A 21,063-nucleotide genomic window follows, 5' to 3' on the forward strand; every position below is an offset into this window, starting at 1 on the left:
ATACTCTGGATAGGTGTAACATCAGCGCTCCATTATTGGTTAGACCAGCCATAGCTCGGTGCACCACGGGTCAGCTTAATGTTTACATAGCAGGTTAAGAGAACTAATGTAGCAGGTTAGGAGAATGAACATAGCAGGTTAGGATAAGTTACCTGGCAGGTTAGGAGAGCGAGGTTAAGGTTAGCTGTAGCTTAAATGCGTAGCACATTAAGATAATTAACGTGGCAGGTAGGGAGAATTAGCTTAAAGTTAGGAAAAGGGTTAGGCTTAGCTTAAACACTGCAGTGGGTCAGCAATCGACTCGTCTTGCATCCCAATCAGCCACGCAAAACGGTCTTGAGTGGCAACAAATCTGGCCAATTAGCTGATTCGCTTTCCGTACATCCACTACTATTGATCCGCCCACTTTCAGACCCTGCACGTATCCAAGTTACCCATGACTCCACTGAATAGCAATCACGACACCTTGAAAATAAAACACCTTTCAACACAGACACACCAATATCTAAAAATTTCAGAACAGCGTAGATAGTTTATTTTATCATTCAATTATATATTTGACTGACAAAACGTCAAGGTGCAAACAAGCATTTAAAATATGTAGCTAACATTCAGCGGAATCCTGAACTTTCACTATTCAAAAAACTCCAGAGGACAGACTGTACCATTTGAACGAGCTCAAGGGTGTGTCGTCCAAGCCACCAAGTTCCGCTTCTGTGTGGATCCTGGAAGAGATTTTGGGATATAAAATCAAGGAACTCTTATGCAGCACTTTTGAGTTAATCTCGTGAATGTCATCAACTTCATGACACATTAATTAGCCCCATGTTCTAATCACGCGCAAACAAGAGAGAGTACTTGTGTCACTGCAACCTCAAAATAATTCCTCACCCAGTCTCTCTGTCACTTCTACCGGTAGCGCGAGCCACACAACGCAGCCATGGCCGGCGACGATCAGCGCGCGCTACAGTATGAACAAACTTTGGTAAGTGAACTTGTTGCCACTTCAACTTCACTTCGTTACAAAGTGACAGCGGTGTGGGTGTGTGTGTTGGCCGTGACGCCTGTTTGATCAAATGTGGTTAGTTCACAGTTTTTACCGTCTAGAAGTCTTATGCTCGCACCTGTGTAGCTGAAGAACGCACAAACCTGTTCTCTTTAGAGAAGTTGAGTGTTCCTCAGATAGCGCCTGGGCTGGTTAGCCTAGTGTTGATTAAATGAGCGGTGACGACATTGTTATGACAGAGGTTTATGAATTTCACTCATGGTTTGTCAAATAAATTGTTTTTTAAAACACAATTGAATGGATATAACCTCGTTCAGTTTTTCACATGCAAAAAATAGTCCTTATCAGGCGCTATTGTGAGAACACATCTGGATTTGTCCAGAACAATGTCTCTCATCACCGCAGCTCAATGCATACTGTAGGCTGTACGGGGTACTAATAGTTTGTGTAATAGCGAGCTATTCCGTGAACGAATAACTTGTGTCCTCATCTTCAAACAATACTGTAGTCAGTGCCGCTATGTGCCTAGTGCGACTTTGTGCGTGGGTTGCATCGACATTTTCGACCCAACAATGGGTGACTATTTTTTCGTGGTGCTGAATTGAGGCATAATGCGAGGAGGATTAATAGACAAGAACTCCCCAGGTTCTTAACACACAGTTGTCATATGTTGAATATTAATTAATGATGACCTGTTCTTGGGAAGTGGGTGTCAAGTCTCAGAGGATATTTGACATGTTCTCCTTTGGGCTTGACAGGGGCTCAACAGGTGGTCCCCGACCTGAGGCAAAATGCTTATTAATGGGGAACTTGTAATGTGCTGCATGTTGCACCTATCTGAGCTGTTTCCCCACTTGGTTTAGTCTATATAACCAGTGGAGTGTTTGAGTGCACTGCTTTGAATTGAGATCAAATGAATCCTTTGCTGCTGTTTGGTATAGAAACCTGCAGCCCCATATGCACTGCTGTCTACCTAGGCCTATTCTATGGCTCCCGGATTGAATTGGTGAAATTGATCGAGGGCACAAGTGGTTGTCAGCTTTCCTTGATGATTCCCGTGAATTTTAACACTAAATGCACCAACAAATCAAGAGTCGGCTTTCTATTCCGTAACAAAGCCTCCTTCACTCATGCTGCCAAGCTTACCCTAGTAAAACTGACTATCCTACCGATCCTCGACTTCGGCGACGTCATCTACAAAATTGCTTCCAACACTCTTCTCAGCAAACTGGATGCAGTTTATCACAGTGCCATCCGTTTTGTCACTAAAGCACCTTATACTACCCACCACTGCGACTTGTATGCTCTAGTCGGCTGGCCCTCGCTACATATTCGTCGCAAGACCCACTGGCTCCAGGTCGTCTACAAGGCCATGCTAGGTAAAGCTCCGCCTTATCTCAGTTCACTGGTCACGATGGCAACACCCATCCGTAGCACGCGCTCCAGCAGGTGTATCTCACTGATCATCCCTAAAGCCAACACCTCATTCGGCCGCCTTTCGTTCCAGTACTCTGCTGCCTGTGACTGGAACGAATTGCAAAAATCGCTGAAGTTGGAGACCTTTATCTCCCTCACCAACTTCAAACATCAGCTATCTGAGCAGCTAACCGATCGCTGCAGCTGTACATATTCTATTGGTAAATAGCCCACCCATTTCCACCTACCTCATCCCCACAGTTTTTATTTATTTACTTTTCTGCCCTTTTGCACACCAATATCTCAACCTGTACATGACCATTTATCTATCCAGTGTTAATCTGCAATATTGTAATTATTCGCCTACCTCATGCCTTTTGCACACATTGTATATAGACTCCCCTTTTTTTTCTACTGTGTTATTGACTTGTTAATTGTTTACTCCATGTGTAACTCTGTGTTGTCTGTTCACACTGCTATGCTTTATCTTGGCCAGGTCGCAGTTGTAAATGAGAACTTGTTCTCAACTAGCCTACCTGGTTAAATAAAGGTGAAATAAAAAAAATAAAAATAAAAGGAGTCATCATGGCAGTAGTCCTGAGGCATGGTCCTAGGGCTCAGGTCCTCCGAGAGAGAGAAAGAGAGAATTAGAGCGAGCGTACTTAAATTCACACAGGACATCGGAAAGGACAGGAGAAGTACTCCAGATATAACAAACTGACCCAAGCCCCCCGACACATAAACTACTGCAGCATAAATACTGGAGGCTGAGACAGGAGGGGTCAGGAGACACTGTGGCCCCAGCCGATGATCCCCCCGGACAGGGCCAAACAGGAAGGATATAACCCCACCCACTTTGCCAAAACACAGCCCCCACACCACTAGAGGGATATCTTCAACCACCAACTTACCATCCTGAAACAAGGCCAAGTATAGCCCACAAAGATCTCCGCCACGGCACAACCCAAAGGGGGGGGGGGGTGCCAACCCAGACAGGAAGATCACGTCAGTGACTCAAGTGACGCACCCCTCCTAGGGACGGCATGAAAGAGCACCAGTAAGCCAGTGACTCAGCCCCTGTAATAGGGTTAGAGGCAGAGAATCCCAGTGGAAAGAGGGGAACCGGCCAGGCAGAGACAGCAAGGGCGGTTCGTTGCTCCAGAGCCTTTCCGTTCACCTTCACACTCCTGGGCCAGACTACACTCAATCATATGACCCACTGAAGAGATGAGTCTTCAGTAAAGACTTAAAGGTTGAGACTGAGTTTGCGTCTCTCACATGGGTAGGCAGACCATTCCATAAATATGGAACTCTATAGGAGAAAGCCCTGCCTCCAGCTGTTTGCTTAGAAATTCTAGGGACAATTAGGAGGCCTGCGTCTTGTGACCGTAGCGTACATGTAGGTATGTACGGCAGGACCAAATCAGAGAGATAGCTAGGAGCAAGCCCATGTAATGCTTTGTAGGTTAGCAGTAAAACCTTAATCAGCCCTTGCCTTGACAGGAAGCCAGTGTATGGATGCTAGCACTGGAGTAATATGATCAAATTTTTGGGTTCTAGTCAGGATTCTAGCAGCCGTATTTAGCACTAACTGAATTTTATTTAGTGTTTTATCCAGGTAGCCGGAAAGTAGAGCATTGCAGTAGTCTAACCTAGAAGTAACAAAAGCATGGATAAATTTTTCTGCATAATTTTTGGACAAAGTTTCAGATTTTTGCAATGTTACGTAGATGGAAAAAAGCTGTCCTTGAAATGTCTTGATATGTTCGTCAAAAGAGAGATCAGGGTCCAGAGTAACGCCGAGGTCCTTCAGTTTTATTTGAGACTACTGTACAACCATTAAGATGAATTGTCAGATTCAACAGAAGATCTCTTTGTTTCTTGGGACCTAGAACAAGCATCTCTGTTTTGTCCGAGTTTAAAAGTAGAAGGTTTGCAGCCAAACACTTCCTTATGTCTGAAACACATGCTTCTAGCGAGGGCTATTTTGGGGCTTCACCATGTTTCATTGAAATGTACAGCTGTGTGTCATCCGCATAGCAGTGAACGTTAACAATATGTTTCCGAATGACATCCCCAAGAGGTAAAATATATAGTAAAAAAAAATAGTGGTCCTAAAAATTCAACCTTGAGGAACACCAAAATGTACAGTTGATTTGTCAGATGACAAACCATTCACAGAGACAAACTGATATCTTTCCGACAGATAAGATCTAAACCAGGCCAGAACTTGTCCGTGTAGTCCAATTTGGGTTTCCAATCTCTCCAAAAGAATGTGGTGATCGATGGTATCAAAAGCAGCACTAATGTCTAGGAGCACAAGGACAGATGCAGAGCCTCAGTCTGATACCATTAAAAGGTAATTTACCACCTTCACAAGTGCAGTCTCAGTGCTATGATGGGGTCTAAAGCCAGACTGAAGGAAGGCAGTGAGTTGCTGCGCAACAGCCTTCTCTAAAAATATTGAGAGGAATGGAAGATTCGATATAGACCGATAGTTTTTTATATTTTCTGGGTCAAGGTTTGGCTTTTTCAAGAGGTTTTATTACTGCCACATTTAGTGAGTTTGGTACACATCCGGTGGATAGAGAGCCATTTATTATGTTCAACATAGGAGGCCCAAGCACAGGAAGGAGCTCTTTCAGTATTTTAGTTGGAATAGGTTCCAGTATGCAGCTTGAAGGTTTAGAGTCCATGATTATTTTCATCTTTGTGTCAAGAGATATAGTACTAAAACACTTTTGAGTGTCTCTCTTGATCCTATGTCCGTCCTGGCAGAGTTGTGCATGGGTTGCTAATATGACTAGGATGTGCCTTTGGCTACTGGAAAATGAAAATAATTTGATTTGAAAACCAATAGATCATGAGAGAAATAGGCTACTGGTTTCAATGGCATATGGAAGTCTTTATAATATAAAATAATTGCCTCCCACATTTCTATGTTTGGATTGTACTTTGGAGCAGGGTAAGAAATGCATCATAATATGAAGTACAACGTTCAGGTTTCAAACTATTAAATATATGTTTTCAAAATACATACGGCCTCCAGCTCATTGCAAAGTGGTGTGATGCGCTGAAGACTAACTACCGTTGCCTATATGCAATTGAATCTCGAATGGGTACACGCTTCAATTACCATTTGTGAAATGAAACAGAAGCTCTTTTTAATTGTGCCAACTGGCCATCAACTGGCAGATTTTCCACACATAGGCTCTGTGTCTCTATGCTGTGTGTGTGTGATAAACATAACGGCTAATGAAATTACGCATGCGCCAATTTAATACCATTTAAATTATACTAATGAATCTATAGACCGATAAGCATGACTGGTAACATGCATTTCCATTGACTGGTTTTTACATCAATGAATAGGCTAAAAAGCATTATTTTGCAATGGGATTTTATTTTCCTGGACAATTGACCTGAGCCATTTTTATTTATAGTCTAACATATTTTTTTTAAAGATCTGCCAAAATGCCGTTCCAATTGCATTTGAAATATGAGACTCTTGATTTGGTATAAAGACATTGACTGGAAGCTAAATATGTATTTACATGTTTTTGTTGTAGTGGCTGCCACTCCATATGTAAATATTTTCATGGTCCATACATCTTTCTCTGTCAAATTTGGTGCTTTTATCACAGTTTACTACTGAGTCCAGATTTTCAATTTAGCTATGCACCACTAGTATGTAAAATAGATAATTGGTAAGTCCTTCATATTAACACAGAAATCATGGTAAATTGTGTGTTTTTGTCAGTTACTAGTTGCATGACAGTACAAACATTTAAGAAGGATAAAAAAAATGTTTATTCTTTTAAATTGACATTCTTGATCCCTTGGGATCAAAATGTACTCCTGTCGGTGCTTTTAGGGTTAAATTATCTCGCTAATAAGTAGCCTAGAACAGACCATCCTGGGCTACATATTAGCTCAGATACTTTAAATGTAAAGGCCCACTGAAGCGTGCAACTGTAACTTCTGAAAAGAGCAGTTGGGCCTGTTTTTCATCTAATCATAGTTTATTTTTACTGAGACTTCCCCCTTGCTGTTAAACTGTGTGTGGGTGTGCCTGAATGTGAGGGAGATTACACAATGAGCTGCTTGCTGATTCAGCGCTGGGCACTCTGTCACCGTTGCTGGGTCTTGTGCTCGGCTGCTGCTCGCTCTCCAACAGGCTCTCTGTGCTCCTATCTCTGAAGAGTCACTGAACCAATTAAATTTTCCTGTCCCTCTCGCTTGTCCCTCTCGCTTGTCCCTCTCGCTTGTCCCTCTCGCTTGTCCCTCTCGCTTGTCCCTCTCGCTTGTCCCTCTCTGTACCCCCCTCTGTTTTTCTCTCTGACTTCTTCCTTTCTCTATTCCCCACGTCTTTGGCTACACTGTGAGTCACTGTGACACAGTTCCATTGTGCCACATTGGCAGTGGCGGTGGTTGTGTGGGCTTCGTATGTGGGGCAGAACTGTAAGAGACTACTGTAGCTAGTTCCACATCACGTCACCACAACAAACAAACAAGCTGTCCCACTAATGAAAATGATAATACACATGTAAGCTGCCCCACTTACATTCTGTGTTGTATGCCACCCTTTATGTTGTAAGACTTTGCTTATACATTATTGTGAAGCATCTATGGTATAGATTAAATGTAGGAATGCTTATGAAGACTATATGCATGCTCTAGATACGTTTTGGTTAATTTAAAGTGGGACCATCACTGACAGAATAAAGTGGTTGATAAACAGCAAAGGGTGGCCCTCAGCTGTCTACCTCTCCAGTTAGTGTATGGCATTCTGCGACACTTGTTTTCTCCCCCCTATCACCTTGTCTCTTTGAGTTCCAGGTACCATCTGTCTCTATCCTCTTACGGCTTTTCACACAGTCCACTGTCAATCTTCCTGTCTCCTCTCAGGCACACCTGCTCACACACTCGCTCTCGCTTGCACACTGTCACTCATTCGCCTTCACAGAAGTATTTATGATTATTTGGCCCACTTTGACATGCATGTTTTATGAGTGGAAGTCCAAGAGCTCTGGCTTTCGGATGAAAGCTAAATAGGGCGTTAATGGGGTTAGCCTGCAGGTGATGCGATGTCCCTAGACATCCCTAAATGTCCGTTTTCCCTCTCCTACCCTGTAGAGGCTTAGAGCCTGATGGCTTACAGCTTGTGTGTGTGTGTGTGTGTGTGTGTGTGTGTGTGGAGGGGAAATTATTCAGTAGGTCAGATAAGAACTATTAGAGCAGATAGATACGGCAGGACGGAGCCACAGGACAACCTTGGGCCACACTGACTGATGTTTGTTCTCCTTCAGTGCTGAGCAATGGAGCTGTCATATAGCTGTCATATAGCTGTCATAGCTATTGCTGTCAGGCCACTCTGGAACTTTACATGGCTGCAGATTTGGAGGCAGGAGAGCGGTCATTGTGATTTGTACATGGCATGAATTCCATTATGACATGAGTCTATGTAATGTAGATGACATGGTTTTCCATTGTGACTTATGTAGATGACATGGTTTTCCATTGTGACTTACAGTGCGTTGCGAAAGTATTCGGCCCCCTTGAACTTTGCGACCTTTTGCCACATTTCAGGCTTCAAACATAAAGATATAAAACTGTATTTTTTTGTGAAGAATCAACAAGTGGGACACAATCATGAAGTGGAACGACATTTATTGGATATTTTAAACTTTTTTAACAAATCAAAAACTGAAAAATTGGGCGTGCAAAATTATTCAGCCCCTTTACTTTCAGTGCAGCAAACTCTCTCCAGAAGTTCAGTGAGGATCTCTGAATGATCCAATGTTGACCTAAATGACTAATGATGATAAATACAATCCACCTGTGTGTAATCAAGTCTCCGTATAAATGCACCTGCACTGTGATAGTCTCAGAGGTCCGTTAAAAGCGCAGAGAGCATCATGAGGAACAAGGAACACACCAGGCAGGTCCGAGATACTGTTGTGAAGAAGTTTAAAAGCCGGATTTGGATACAAAAAGATTTCCCAAGCTTTTCCCATAGCCGTCTTTGTATCTAAGACAATTGTGTAGTCTAGAGCGATTTTCTAGGTTAGCTAGCCAGCTATTGTCGTTCTTTTAACGTAACGCAATCATCACTGCTAGCTAGCCAGCTAGCCCCAAATAGCAGCACTGTAGAAACTATTACAGTACAACGGTTTGATTTATTTGATCGTAGCTAGCTAGCTACATAGCCGTCTTTGTATCTAAGACAATTGTGTAGTCTAGAGCGATTTTCTAGGTTAGCTAGCCAGCTATTGTCGTTCTTTTAACGTAACTTAACGCAATCAACACTGCTAGATAGCTAGCTAGCCCCAAATAGCAGCACTGTAGAAACTATTACACTCGACGGAACGACTTGATTAGTGTAGTGTCAACATCGCAGCCACTGCCAGCTAGCCTACAAAGTCAACAACGCAGCCACTGCCAGCTAGCCTACTCCAGCAGTACTGTATCATTTCAATCATTTTAGTCAATAAGATTCTTGCTACATAAGCTTAACTTTCTGAACATTCGAGACGTGTAGTCCACTTGTCATTCCAATCTCCTTTGCATTAGCGTAGCCTCTTCTGTAGCCTGTCAACTATGTGTCTATCTATCCCTGTTCTCTCCTCTCTGCACAGACCATACAAACGCTCCACACCGCGTGGCCGCGGCCACCCTAATCTGGTGGTCCCAGCGCGCACGACCCACGTGGAGTTCCAGGTCTCCGGTAGCCTCTGGAACTGCCGATCTGCGGCCAACAAGGCAGAGTTCATCTCAGCCTATGCCTCCCTCCAGTCCCTCGACTTCTTGGCACTGACGGAAACATGGATCACCACAGATAACACTGCTACTCCTACTGCTCTCTCTTCGTCCGCCCACGTGTTCTCGCACACCCCGAGAGCTTCTGGTCAGCGGGGTGGTGGCACCGGGATCCTCATCTCTCCCAAGTGGTCATTCTCTCTTTCTCCCCTTACCCATCTGTCTATTGCCTCCTTTGAATTCCATGCTGTCACAGTTACCAGCCCTTTCAAGCTTAACATCCTTATCATTTATCGCCCTCCAGGTTCCCTCGGAGAGTTCATCAATGAGCTTGATGCCTTGATAAGCTCCTTTCCTGAGGACGGCTCACCTCTCACAGTCCTGGGCGACTTTAACCTCCCCACGACTACCTTTGACTCATTCCTCTCTGCCTCCTTCTTTCCACTCCTCTCCTCTTTTGACCTCACCCTCTCACCTTCCCCCCCTACTCACAAGGCAGGCAATACGCTCGACCTAATCTTTACTAGATGCTGTTCTTCCACTAACCTCATTGCAACTCCCCTCCAAGTCTCCGACCACTACCTTGTATCCTTTTCCCTCTCGCTCTCATCCAACACTTCCCACACTGCCCCTACTCGGATGGTATCGCGCCGTTCCAACCTTCGCTCTCTCTCCCCCGCTACTCTCTCCTCTTCCATCCTATCATCTCTTCTCTCTGCTCATACCTTCTCCAACCTATCTCCTGATTCTGCCTCCTCAACCCTCCTCTCTTCCCTTTCTGCATCCTTTGACTCTCTATGTCCCCTATCCTCCAGGCCGGCTCGGTCCTCCCCTTCCGCTCCGTGGCTCGACGACTCATTGCGAGCTCACAGAACAGAGCTCCGGGCAGCCGAGCGGAAATGGAGGAAAACTCGCCTCCTGCGGACCTGGCATCCTTTCACTCCCTCCTCTCTACATTTTCCTCCTCTGTCTCTGCTGCTAAAGCCACTTTCTACCACTCTAAATTCCAAGCATCTGCCTCTAACCCTAGGAAGCTCTTTGCCACCTTCTCCTCCCTCCTGAATCCTCCTCCCCCCTCCCTCTCTGCAGATGACTTCGTCAACCATTTTGAAAAGAAGGTCGACGACATCCGATCCTCGTTTGCTAAGTCAAACAACACCGCTGGTTCTGCTCACACTGCCCTACCCTGTGCTCTGACCTCTTTCTCCCCCTCTCTCCAGATGAAATCTCGCTTCTTGTGACGGCCGGCCGCCCAACAACCTGCCCGCTTGACCCTATCCCCTCCTCTCTTCTCCAGACCATTTCCGGAGACCTTCTCCCTTACCTCACCTCGCTCATCAACTCATCCCTGACCGCTGGCTACGTCCCTTCCGTCTTCAAGAGAGCGAGAGTTGCACCCCTTCTGAAAAAACCTACACTCGACCCCTCCGATGTCAACAACTACAGACCAGTATCCCTTCTTTCTTTTCTCTCCAAAACTCTTGAACGTGCCGTCCTTGGCCAGCTCTCCCGCTATCTCTCTCAGAATGACCTTCTTCATCCAAATCAGTCAGGTTTCAAGACTAGTCATTCAACTGAGACTGCTCTTCTCTGTATCACGGAGGCGCTCCGCACTGCTAAAGCTAACTCTCTCTCCTCTGCTCTCATCCTTCTAGACCTATCGGCTGCCTTCGATACTGTGAACCATCAGATCCTCCTCTCCACCCTCTCCGAGTTGGGCATCTCCGGCGCGGCCCACGCTTGGATTGCGTCCTACCTGACAGGTCGCTCCTACCAGGTGGCGTGGCGAGAATCTGTCTCCTCACCACGCGCTCTCACCACTGGTGTCCCCCAGGGCTCTGTTCTAGGCCCTCTCCTATTCTCGCTATACACCAAGTCACTTGGCTCTGTCATAACCTCACATGGTCTCTCCTATCATTGCTATGCAGACGACACACAATTAATCTTCTCCTTTCCCCCTTCTGATGACCAGGTGGCGAATCGCATCTCTGCATGTCTGGCAGACATATCAGTGTGGATGACGGATCACCACCTCAAGCTGAATCTCGGCAAGACGGAGCTGCTCTTCCTCCCGGGGAAGGACTGCCCGTTCCATGATCTCGCCATCACGGTTGACAACTCCATTGTGTCCTCCTCCCAGAGCGCTAAGAACCTTGGCGTGATCCTGGACAACACCCTGTCGTTCTCAACCAACATCATGGCGGTGGCCCGTTCCTGTAGGTTCATGCTCTACAACATCCGCAGAGTACGACCCTGCCTCACACAGGAAGCGGCGCAGGTCCTAATCCAGGCACTTGTCATCTCCCGTCTGGATTACTGCAACTCGCTGTTGGCTGGGCTCCCTGCCTGTGCCATTAAACCCCTACAACTCATCCAGAACACCGCAGCCCGTCTGGTGTTCAACCTTCCCAAGTTCTCTCACGTCACCCCGCTCCTCCGCTCTCTCCACTGGCTTCCAGTTGAAGCTCGCATCCGCTACAAGACCATGGTGCTTGCCTACGGAGCTGTGAGGGGAACGGCACCGCAGTACCTCCAGGCTCTGATCAGGCCCTACACCCAAACAAGGGCACTGCGTTCATCCACCTCTGGCCTGCTCGCCTCCCTACCACTGAGGAAGTACAGTTCCCGCTCAGCCCAGTCAAAACTGTTCGCTGCTCTGGCCCCCCAATGGTGGAACAAACTCCCTCACGACGCCAGGACAGCAGAGTCAATCACCACCTTCCGGAGACACCTGAAACCCCACCTCTTCAAGGAATACCTAGGATAGGATAAGTAATCCTTCTCACCCCCCCCCTTAAATGATTTAGATGCACTATTGTAAAGTGGCTGTTCCACTGGATGTCAGAAGGTGAATTCACCAATTTGTAAGTCGCTCTGGATAAGAGCGTCTGCTAAATGACTTAAATGTAAATGTTTAAACATCCCAAAGAGCACTGTGCAAGCGATAATATTGAAATGGAAGGAGTATCAGACCACTGCAAATCTACCAAGACCTGGCCGTCCCTCTAAACTTTCAGCTCATACAAGGAGAAGACTGATCAGAGATGCAGCCAAGAGGCCCATGATCACTCTGGATGAACTGCAGAGATCTACAGCTGAGGTGGGAGACTCTGTCCATAGGACAACAATCAGTCGTATATTGCACAAATCTGGCCTTTATGGAAGAGTGGCAAGAAGAAAGCCATTTCTTAAAGATATCCATAAAAAGTGTCGTTTAAAGTTTGCCACAAGCCACCTGGGAAACACACCAAACATGTGGAAGAAGGTGCTCTGGTCAGATGAAACCAAAATTGAACTTTTTGGCAACAATGGAAAACGTTATATTTGGCGTAAAAGCAACACAGCTCATCACCCGGAACACACCATCCCCACTGTCAAACATGGTGGTGGCAGCATCATGGTTTGGGCCTGCTTTTCTTCAGCAGGGACAGGGAAGATGGTTAAAATTGATGGGAAGATGGATGGAGCCAAATACAGGACCATTCTGGAAGAAAACCTGATGGAGTCTGCAAAAGACCTGAGACTGGGACGGAGATTTGTCTTCCAAAAAGACAATGATCCAAAACATAAAGCTAAATCTACAATGGAATGGTTCAAAAATAAACATATCCAGGTGTTAGAATGGCCAAGTCAAAGTCCAGACCTGAATCCAATCGAGAATCTGTGTAAAGAACTGAAAACTGCTGTTCACAAATGCTCTCCATCCAACCTCACTGAGCTCGAGCTGTTTTGCAAGGAGGAATGGGAAAAAATTTCAGTCTCTTGATGTGCAAAACTGATAGAGACATACCCCAAGCGACTTACAGCTGTAATCGCAGCAAAAGGTGGCGCTACAAAGTATTAACTTAAGGGGGCTGAATAATTTTGTACGCCCAATTTTTCAGTTTTTGATTTGTTAAAAAAGTTTGAAATATCCAATAAATGTTGTTCCACTTCATGATTGTGTCCCACTTGTTGTTGATTCTTCACAAAAAATACAGTTTTATATCTTTATGTTTGAAGCCTGAAATGTGGCAAAAGGTCGCAAAGTTCAAGGGGGCCGAATACTTTCGCAAGGCACTGTATGTAGATCACATGGTTTTCCATTGTGACTTAGGTAGATGACATGGTTTTCCATTGTGACTTACAGTTGAAGTCGGAAGTTTACATACACTTATGTTGGAGTCATTCAAACTCGTTTTTCAACCACTCCACAAATTTCTTGTTAACAAACTATAGTTTTGACAAGTCTGTTAGGACATCTACTTTGTGCATGACACAAGTCATTTTTCCAACAATTGTTTAGACAGTGAATTATAAGTGATATAATATATCACAATTCCAGTGGGTCAGAAGTTTACATACACTAAGTTGACTGTGCCTTTCAACAGCTTGGAAAATTCCAGAAAATGATGTCATGGCTATAGAAGCTCTGGTAGGTTAATTGACATAATATGAGTCAATTGGAGGTGTATGTCAGTGCCTCTTTGCTTGACAGCATGGGGAAATCAAAAGAAATCAGCCAAGACCTCAGAAAAAAATTGTAGACCTCCATACGTCTGGTTCATTCTTGGGAGCAATTTCCAAACGCCTGAAGGTACCACGTTCATCTGTACAAACAATAGTATGCAAGTATAAACACCATGGGGCCACGCAGCCGTCATACCGCTCAGGAAGGAGACTCATTTTGTCTCCTAGAGATGAACGTACTTTGGTGCGAAAAGTGCAAATCAATCCCAGAACAACAGCAAAGGACCATGTGAAGATGCTGGAGGAAACCGGTACAAAAGTATCTATATCCACAGTTAAAGAGTCCTATATCGACATAACCTGAAAGGCCGCTTAGCAAGGAAGAAGCCACTGCTCCAAAACCGCCATTAAAAAAAGCCAGACTATGGTTGGCAACTGCACATGGGGACAAAGATCATACTTTTTGGAGAAATGTCCTCTGGTCGGATTAAATGAAACTGTTTGGCCATAATGACCATCGTTATGTTTGGAGGAAAAAGGAGGAGGCTTGCAAGCCAAAGAACACCATCCCAACCGTGAAGTACGGGGGTTGAAACATGTTGTGGGGGTGCTTTTCTGCAGGAGGGACTGGTGCACTTCAAAATATGTGGCATCATGAGTGTGGAAAATTAGGTGGCTATATTGAAGCAACATCTCAAGACATCAGTCAGGAAGTCCAAGCTTGGTCGCAAATGGGTCTTCCAAATGGACAATGACCCCAAGCATACTTCCAAAGTTGTGGCACAATGGCTTAAGGACAACAAAGTCAAGGTATTGGAGTGACCATCACAAAGCCCTGATCTCAATCCCATAGAAAATCTGTTGGCAAAACTGAAAATGTGTGTGTGTGTGAGCAAGAAAGCTAACAAACCTGACTCAGTTACACCAGCTCTGTCAGGAGGAATGGGCCAAAATTCACACAACTTATTGTGGGAAGCTTGTGGAAGGCTACCTGAAACATTTGACCCAAGTTCAACAATTTAATTGCAGTGCTACCAAATACCAATTGAGTGAATGTAAACTTCTGACCCACTGGGAATGTGATTACTGAAATAAAAGCTGAAATAAATAATTCTCTCTACTATTATTCTGACATTTTACATTCTTCAAATAAAGTGGTGATCCTAACTGACCTAAGACAGGGAATTTTTACTAGGATTAAATGTCAGGAATTTTGAAAAACTGGGTTTGAATGTATTTGGCTAAAGTGTATGAAAGCTTCTGACTTCAACTGTAGATTACGTAGTTTTCCTTTCCATTATGACATATGGGGGAGATGAATGTTATGTCTGGTGGCAGCAAAGGTCTATTTACAGTCAGAATATGTCAAGTGATTGTTGTTGGTGAGAATATTCTATTGATGACCCAAGGAAGTGAGGGGAACGAAGTGTCAATCTAGTGTGTGTGGATGTGTGAGTCTGGCTGTGGCACAAGGCAATTTGTAACCGAGTGTTCTTTGCCTGCTGGTCATTTAAGTGGTAATCTGGCTTTATGTTGCTGTCAACTTGTTTGATGTCAGCTTCTATAGCCATAACTATATTTTTACCTCGGTTCGTCTCTAACACTCCTTCCAGTTTTCTCTATCGTTCCCTCTTTAACTAACACTACCTCATTCCTTCTTGCAAAATTTTTTTTTTCTTGAGTTCAACAGCGCCTTGATCCTGAGCATGTATGTCTTTTTTAATGGCAGGAGAAAAGGAAACTTGCGTAACGTTGTTTTGAGGCAATAGAGGATTCCAGATATGATCAAATGTTTACAAATGAGCACCATCATGAAGTTCATAGGAGAATGTCAAATGAAAGTCTATTTTTGAGAAATTTAAGGGTGTGTGTGTGTGTGTGTGTGTGTACAATATGTTTCTTCAACCATTTCCCATCCTGAAAATGAGGGATAAGGAAACGCTTTGATTTCTTGTCAAACAGATGGAAAAGGGGTCTTGAACAAAATCTACCAGGAAAGTCTTTAAAAGGCATTAGAAATGCATTAGAACACATAATTAGAACACACCCCTGCCAACTCATATCACAACTTTTATTTAGTTTTGGAGAAGTGATTTGCCTTCTATAAGTTTAAGAAACACTGCTTTGTCCCTTGTAATTCTGTTACCAAAAACCTTTTAAGGTATTTTATACATTTAGTTAGAGAATGCAAGTTCACAGAAGTAACAAATCAAATTTTATTTGTCACATACACATGGTTAGCAGATGTTAATGCGAGTGTAGCGAAATGCTTGTGCTTCTAGTTCCGACAATGCAGTAATAACCAACAAGTAATCTAACTAACAATTCCAAAACTACTGTCTTATACACAAGTGTAAGGGGATAAAGAATATGTACATAAAGATATATGAATGAGTGATGGTACAGAGCAGCATAGGCAAGATACAGTAGATGGTATCGAGTACAGTATATACAAATGAGATGAGTATGTAAACAAAGTGGCATAGTTAAAGTGGCTAGTGATACATGTATTACATACAGATGCAGTGGATGATATAGAGTACAGTATATACGTATACATATGAGATGAATAATGTAGGGTATGTAAACATTAGTAAGTAAAGGTAGACCTACCAATTAGTTTTTCTGAATTGAAGTTTATTCATTAAGTGAGTAAAACATGTCATTATTTTTCCAAATCAGTAAAGGAATTACTGCAATTTAATTGGCTGTAACGGGAAATCATAGTAGTCAGAAACCATAGTTAGGTCTCCTGCTACTGTCCTCTCTTCCACTGACATACTGTTACGTTCAGCTCATAGTGTCTCCTGCTACTGTCCTCCCTTCCACTGACATACTGTTATGTTCAGCTCATAACTGTTTTATTTCTTCCTGATGGTCAAACCAAGACTCTGGACTGTCTGTCTGTCTGTGTACTCAACTCTAGTGTGCTGTCTAAACATTTTGGCCTAGTCCAGATCAACCAAATGTGGTCTTGCTTTTGGGCAGAGCTCATTAGAATAATAGCCAGTGTATATAATAATACCCAAATATGCAAAGGAGATTGCCTCAATATTGCTTATACCTGTTTAGCTATTTAGGATACGTCACCTCACCATGAAGAGGATGATATTAATTTCTGTATAGTACAGATCAGGGACCCATGATGTATACTGAACAAAAATATAAATGCAACATGTAAAGTTTGGTCCCATGTTTCATGAGCTGAAATAAAAGATCCCAGACATTTTACATACATGCACACAAAGCTTATTTCTCAATTTTGTGCACAAATTTGTTTACATCCCTGTTAGGGATAATTTCTCCTTTGCCAAGATAATCAATCCACCTGACAGGTGTGGCATATCAAGAAGCTGATTAAACAGCATGTCCATTACACAGGTGCACCTTGTGCTGGGTACAATAAAAGGCCACTCTAAAATGTGCAATTTTGTCACATCACAATACCACAGATGTCTCAAGTTGAGAGCGAGCATGCAATTGCCATGCTGACTATAGGAATGTCCACCAGAGCTGTTGCGTTAATATCTCTACCATAAGTCGCCTCCAAATGTTGCTTTAGAGAATTTGGCAGTACGTCCAACTGTCCTCACAGACCACATGTAAACACGACTGCCCAGGACCTCCACATCTGGCTTCTTCCCCTGCGGGATTGTCTGAGACCGGACAGCTAAGGACACTGAGGATTATTTCTGTCTGTAATAAAGTCCTTTTTAGGGGAAAAACTCATTCTGAGTGGGTGGGTCTATGCCCACCCATGGCTGCGCTCATGCACAGTCGTGAAATCCATAGATTAGGGCCTAATGAATTTATTTCAATTGACTGAGTTCCTTATATGAACTGTAACTCAGTAAAAAATGTATTTTATTTTTGTTCAGTATAATTCTGTTCCCATAAGTCTGTTTCGCATCCCGGCAACTTTTTTTCCGCCTTTGTCTTAAAGGATTTGCCGTTATCAAAAGCTAAACTTTTATTTTCACAACAGACCTAATCATGATTGTGGTAAAGTGTGAAATGTAGCTTTTATGCTGAGGCGGCATTGGCATGCACTACACTCTTAAACTCTTAAACTCACTGTCAAGGCAGTGCCCGTTACTAGCCTGTTACCATCCTCCTGGAAGTTGTAAACTTTGTAAGGCATGTCACTTCACTCATCTCTTTGCATAGCCTACCACATGCACTGCTTTCTTAACCACAACTAGACTGTGTAAATAGTCTACTGTGCAAATAAATATCACTGAATGACGAATAAAGTAGGCTAATGCAATTGAAGGCATCAAATTGTTGCTTACTGAAACAACCAAAGTCATCAAATTGTTATACATTTGAAGTAATAGCCTATCCACTCGTGGTCAACTAGTCTATTTCTGCAAGCAATCTTCATTAACCAATGAATGTATTTTTTTCCTGAATTTCCTTTTGGATATGGATTAGGCTGGGGAAATGTTAGCCTAGTTAAACTGAGTGCTGCTCATGATCATCTTGTCTAGTTGGTTCATTCATTAGCACTGATCAGAACATTTTGCCAGCGTGTTATGTAGCTCATCAAGTGGATTTTTTTTATTTTTTTTATCTTCAGTAGTTTAGTAGGCTGTCATACTGGCTACCTAAAGTATGTGACTTGTCTTAATCAATCAATATTATTTTTCTGTTATTGAATCTGTCTGTATATTTGTTTAATTCTTTGGTGGAGGTGGTATAATAAGTGGAGGTGGTATAGTTTAATTTATTTGTTTGCTCATCTATCACTGAACAGAAACATTTAGCATGCTATAATGTAGCCTAAATCAAGTGTAGGCCAATTATTTTGCTGAATCGCATATAGGCAACTCCAAAAGCCTGCAGAGGTTGTGAAATATGAACACCAGATTCACATTCTTTTAAAAATATAGATTGGTATGATGGTCTATAGGTATCATGATGAAGATACTCAATGTAAGACCCTATGCCTGCTCCCTAACAAAGCAGAGTGAGGGTAGGAAAGAGATGAAACATGGTTTCAAAATATTGCTTTTTTTTATGACCAAAGTTCCACATGTTCCCATGACGCAAGTTGTGTGTGTGGAAAATATTATTTGTATTTTATTATATTCCGTTATATTATTAGCTTACTATAACGTGTGTTGACTATGATCAGGGTAAGTGAGTCTTGTTTGTTTTAATGAACAAAATAACTTGATTTTGAGACTATAGACTCAAACGCATTGAGAAGGAAAGGAATTCCACAAATGAACAAGGCACACCTGTTAATGAAATGCATTCCAGGTGACTACCTCATTAAGCTGGTTGAGAAAATGCCAAGACTCTGCAAAACTGTCATCAAGGCAAAGGGTGGCTACTTTGAAGAATCTGAAATAGAAATATCTATTTTGTTTTAACACTTTTGGTTACTACGTGATTCCACGTGTTATTTCATAGTTTTCATGTCTTCACTATTATTCTTCATTGTAGAAAATAGTGTAAAAATAAGAAAAACCCTTGGTGTGTCCAAACTTGTACTGTATATACTTTTGTATGTGGACACCCCTTAAAATGAGTGGATAAGGCTATTTCAGCCACATCTGTTGCTGACAGGTGTGTAAAATTGAGAACACAGCCATAGACATTGGCAGTAGAATGGCCTTACTGAATAGCTCAGTGACTTTCATCGAGTCACTGTCATAAGATGACACCTTTCCAATAAGTCAGTTCAAGTTTCTTCCCTGATAGAGCTGCCCCGGTCGACTGTAAGTGCTGATATTGTGAAGTGGAAACGTCTGGGCACAACAACGGCTCTACCGCCAAGTAGTAAGCCACACAAGCTCACTGAACGGGACCGCCGAGTGCTGAAGCACGTAGCTCTTCTGTTGCAGCATTCACTACCAAGTTCCAAACTGCCTCTGGAAGCAACGTCAGCACAAGAACTAATTCATCTGGAGCTTCATGAAATGTGTTTCCATGGCCGAGCAGCCGCACACAAGCCTAAGATCGCCAAGTGTCGGCTGGAGTGGTGTAAAGCTCGCCGCCATTGGACCCTGGAATAGTGGAATCACATTCTCAGGAGTGATGTAATCACACTTCACCATCTGGCAGTCCGACGGATGAATCTGGGTTTGGCGGATGCCAGGAAAACGCTACCTGCCCCAATGCATAGTGCCAACTGTAAAGTTTGGTGGAGGAGGAATAATGATCTGGGGTTGTTTTTCACTAGGCCCCTTAGTTCCAGTGAAGGGAAATCTTAACGCTACAGCATACAATGACATTCTAGACGATTCTGTGTTTCCAAATTTGTGGCATCAGTTTGGGGAAGGCCCTTTCCTGTTTCAACATTACACTTTTGAATGAATGGGGCACTTCTGAATGCTAAACCTTCCTTGCACTTGCTTAACAATGTGTTCATAGTGGAGATAAACGGACAGGTGGATTTGGGGTGTGTGTGCGCGCACACACACACCTCAAATGCCGGGCGCGCGCGCGCACACACACACACACCTCAAATGCCGCGCGCACACACACACACACACACCTCAAATGACACACACACACACCTCAAATGACACACACACACACAACTCAAATGCCACACACACACACCTCAAATGCCACACACACACACACACACACACACACACAACACACACACACACACACCTCAAATGACACACACACACACACACCTCAAATGACACACACACACACACACCTCAAATGACACACACACACACACACACACCTCAAATGACACACACACACACACACACCTCAAATGACACACACACACACACACACACACACACACACACACCTCAAATGACACACACACACACACACACACACACACCTCAAATGACACACACACACACACACCTCAAATGACACACACACACACACACACGCACCTCAAATGACACACACACACACACACACACACACACACACACCTCAAAGATATATGAATGAGTGATGGTACAGAGCAGCATAGGCAAGATACAGTAGATGGTATCGAGTACAGTATATACAAATGAGATGAGTATGTAAACAAAGTGGTATAGTTAAAGTGGCTAGTGATACATGTATTACATACAGATGCAGTGGATGATATAGTGTACAGTATATACGTATACATATGAGATGAATAATGTAGGGTATGTAAACATTAGTAAGTAAAGGTAGACCTACCAATTAGTTTTTCTGAATTGAAGTTTATTCATTAAGTGAGTAAAACATGTCATTATTTTTCCAAATCAGTAAAGGAATTACTGCAATTCAATTGGCTGTAACGGGAAATCATAGTAGTCAGAAACCATAGTTAGGTCTCCTGCTACTGTCCTCTCTTCCACTGACATACTGTTACGTTCAGCTCATAGTGTCTCCTGCTACTGTCCTCCCTTCCACTGACATACTGTTATGTTCAGCTCATAACTGTTTTATTTCTTCCTGATGGTCAAACCAAG

General features: G+C 43.3%; 1 protein-coding gene across 1 annotated transcript in view; it reads left to right on the forward strand.

Annotated features, from left to right (window-relative positions):
* The first annotated feature begins 689 nt into the window (after positions 1–689).
* LOC135546596 (chloride channel protein 2-like) overlaps positions 690–21,063 on the forward strand; it is a 228,100-nt gene continuing 207,726 nt past the window's right edge. Inside the window, 1 exon segment of the mRNA XM_064975159.1 lies at positions 690–985. Coding sequence (XP_064831231.1) covers positions 941–985 — 45 coding nt within the window. The 5' untranslated portion in view covers positions 690–940.

This window comes from Oncorhynchus masou, chromosome 9 (assembly GCF_036934945.1).
Source record: "Oncorhynchus masou masou isolate Uvic2021 chromosome 9, UVic_Omas_1.1, whole genome shotgun sequence".
Classification (NCBI taxonomy): domain Eukaryota; kingdom Metazoa; phylum Chordata; class Actinopteri; order Salmoniformes; family Salmonidae; genus Oncorhynchus; species Oncorhynchus masou.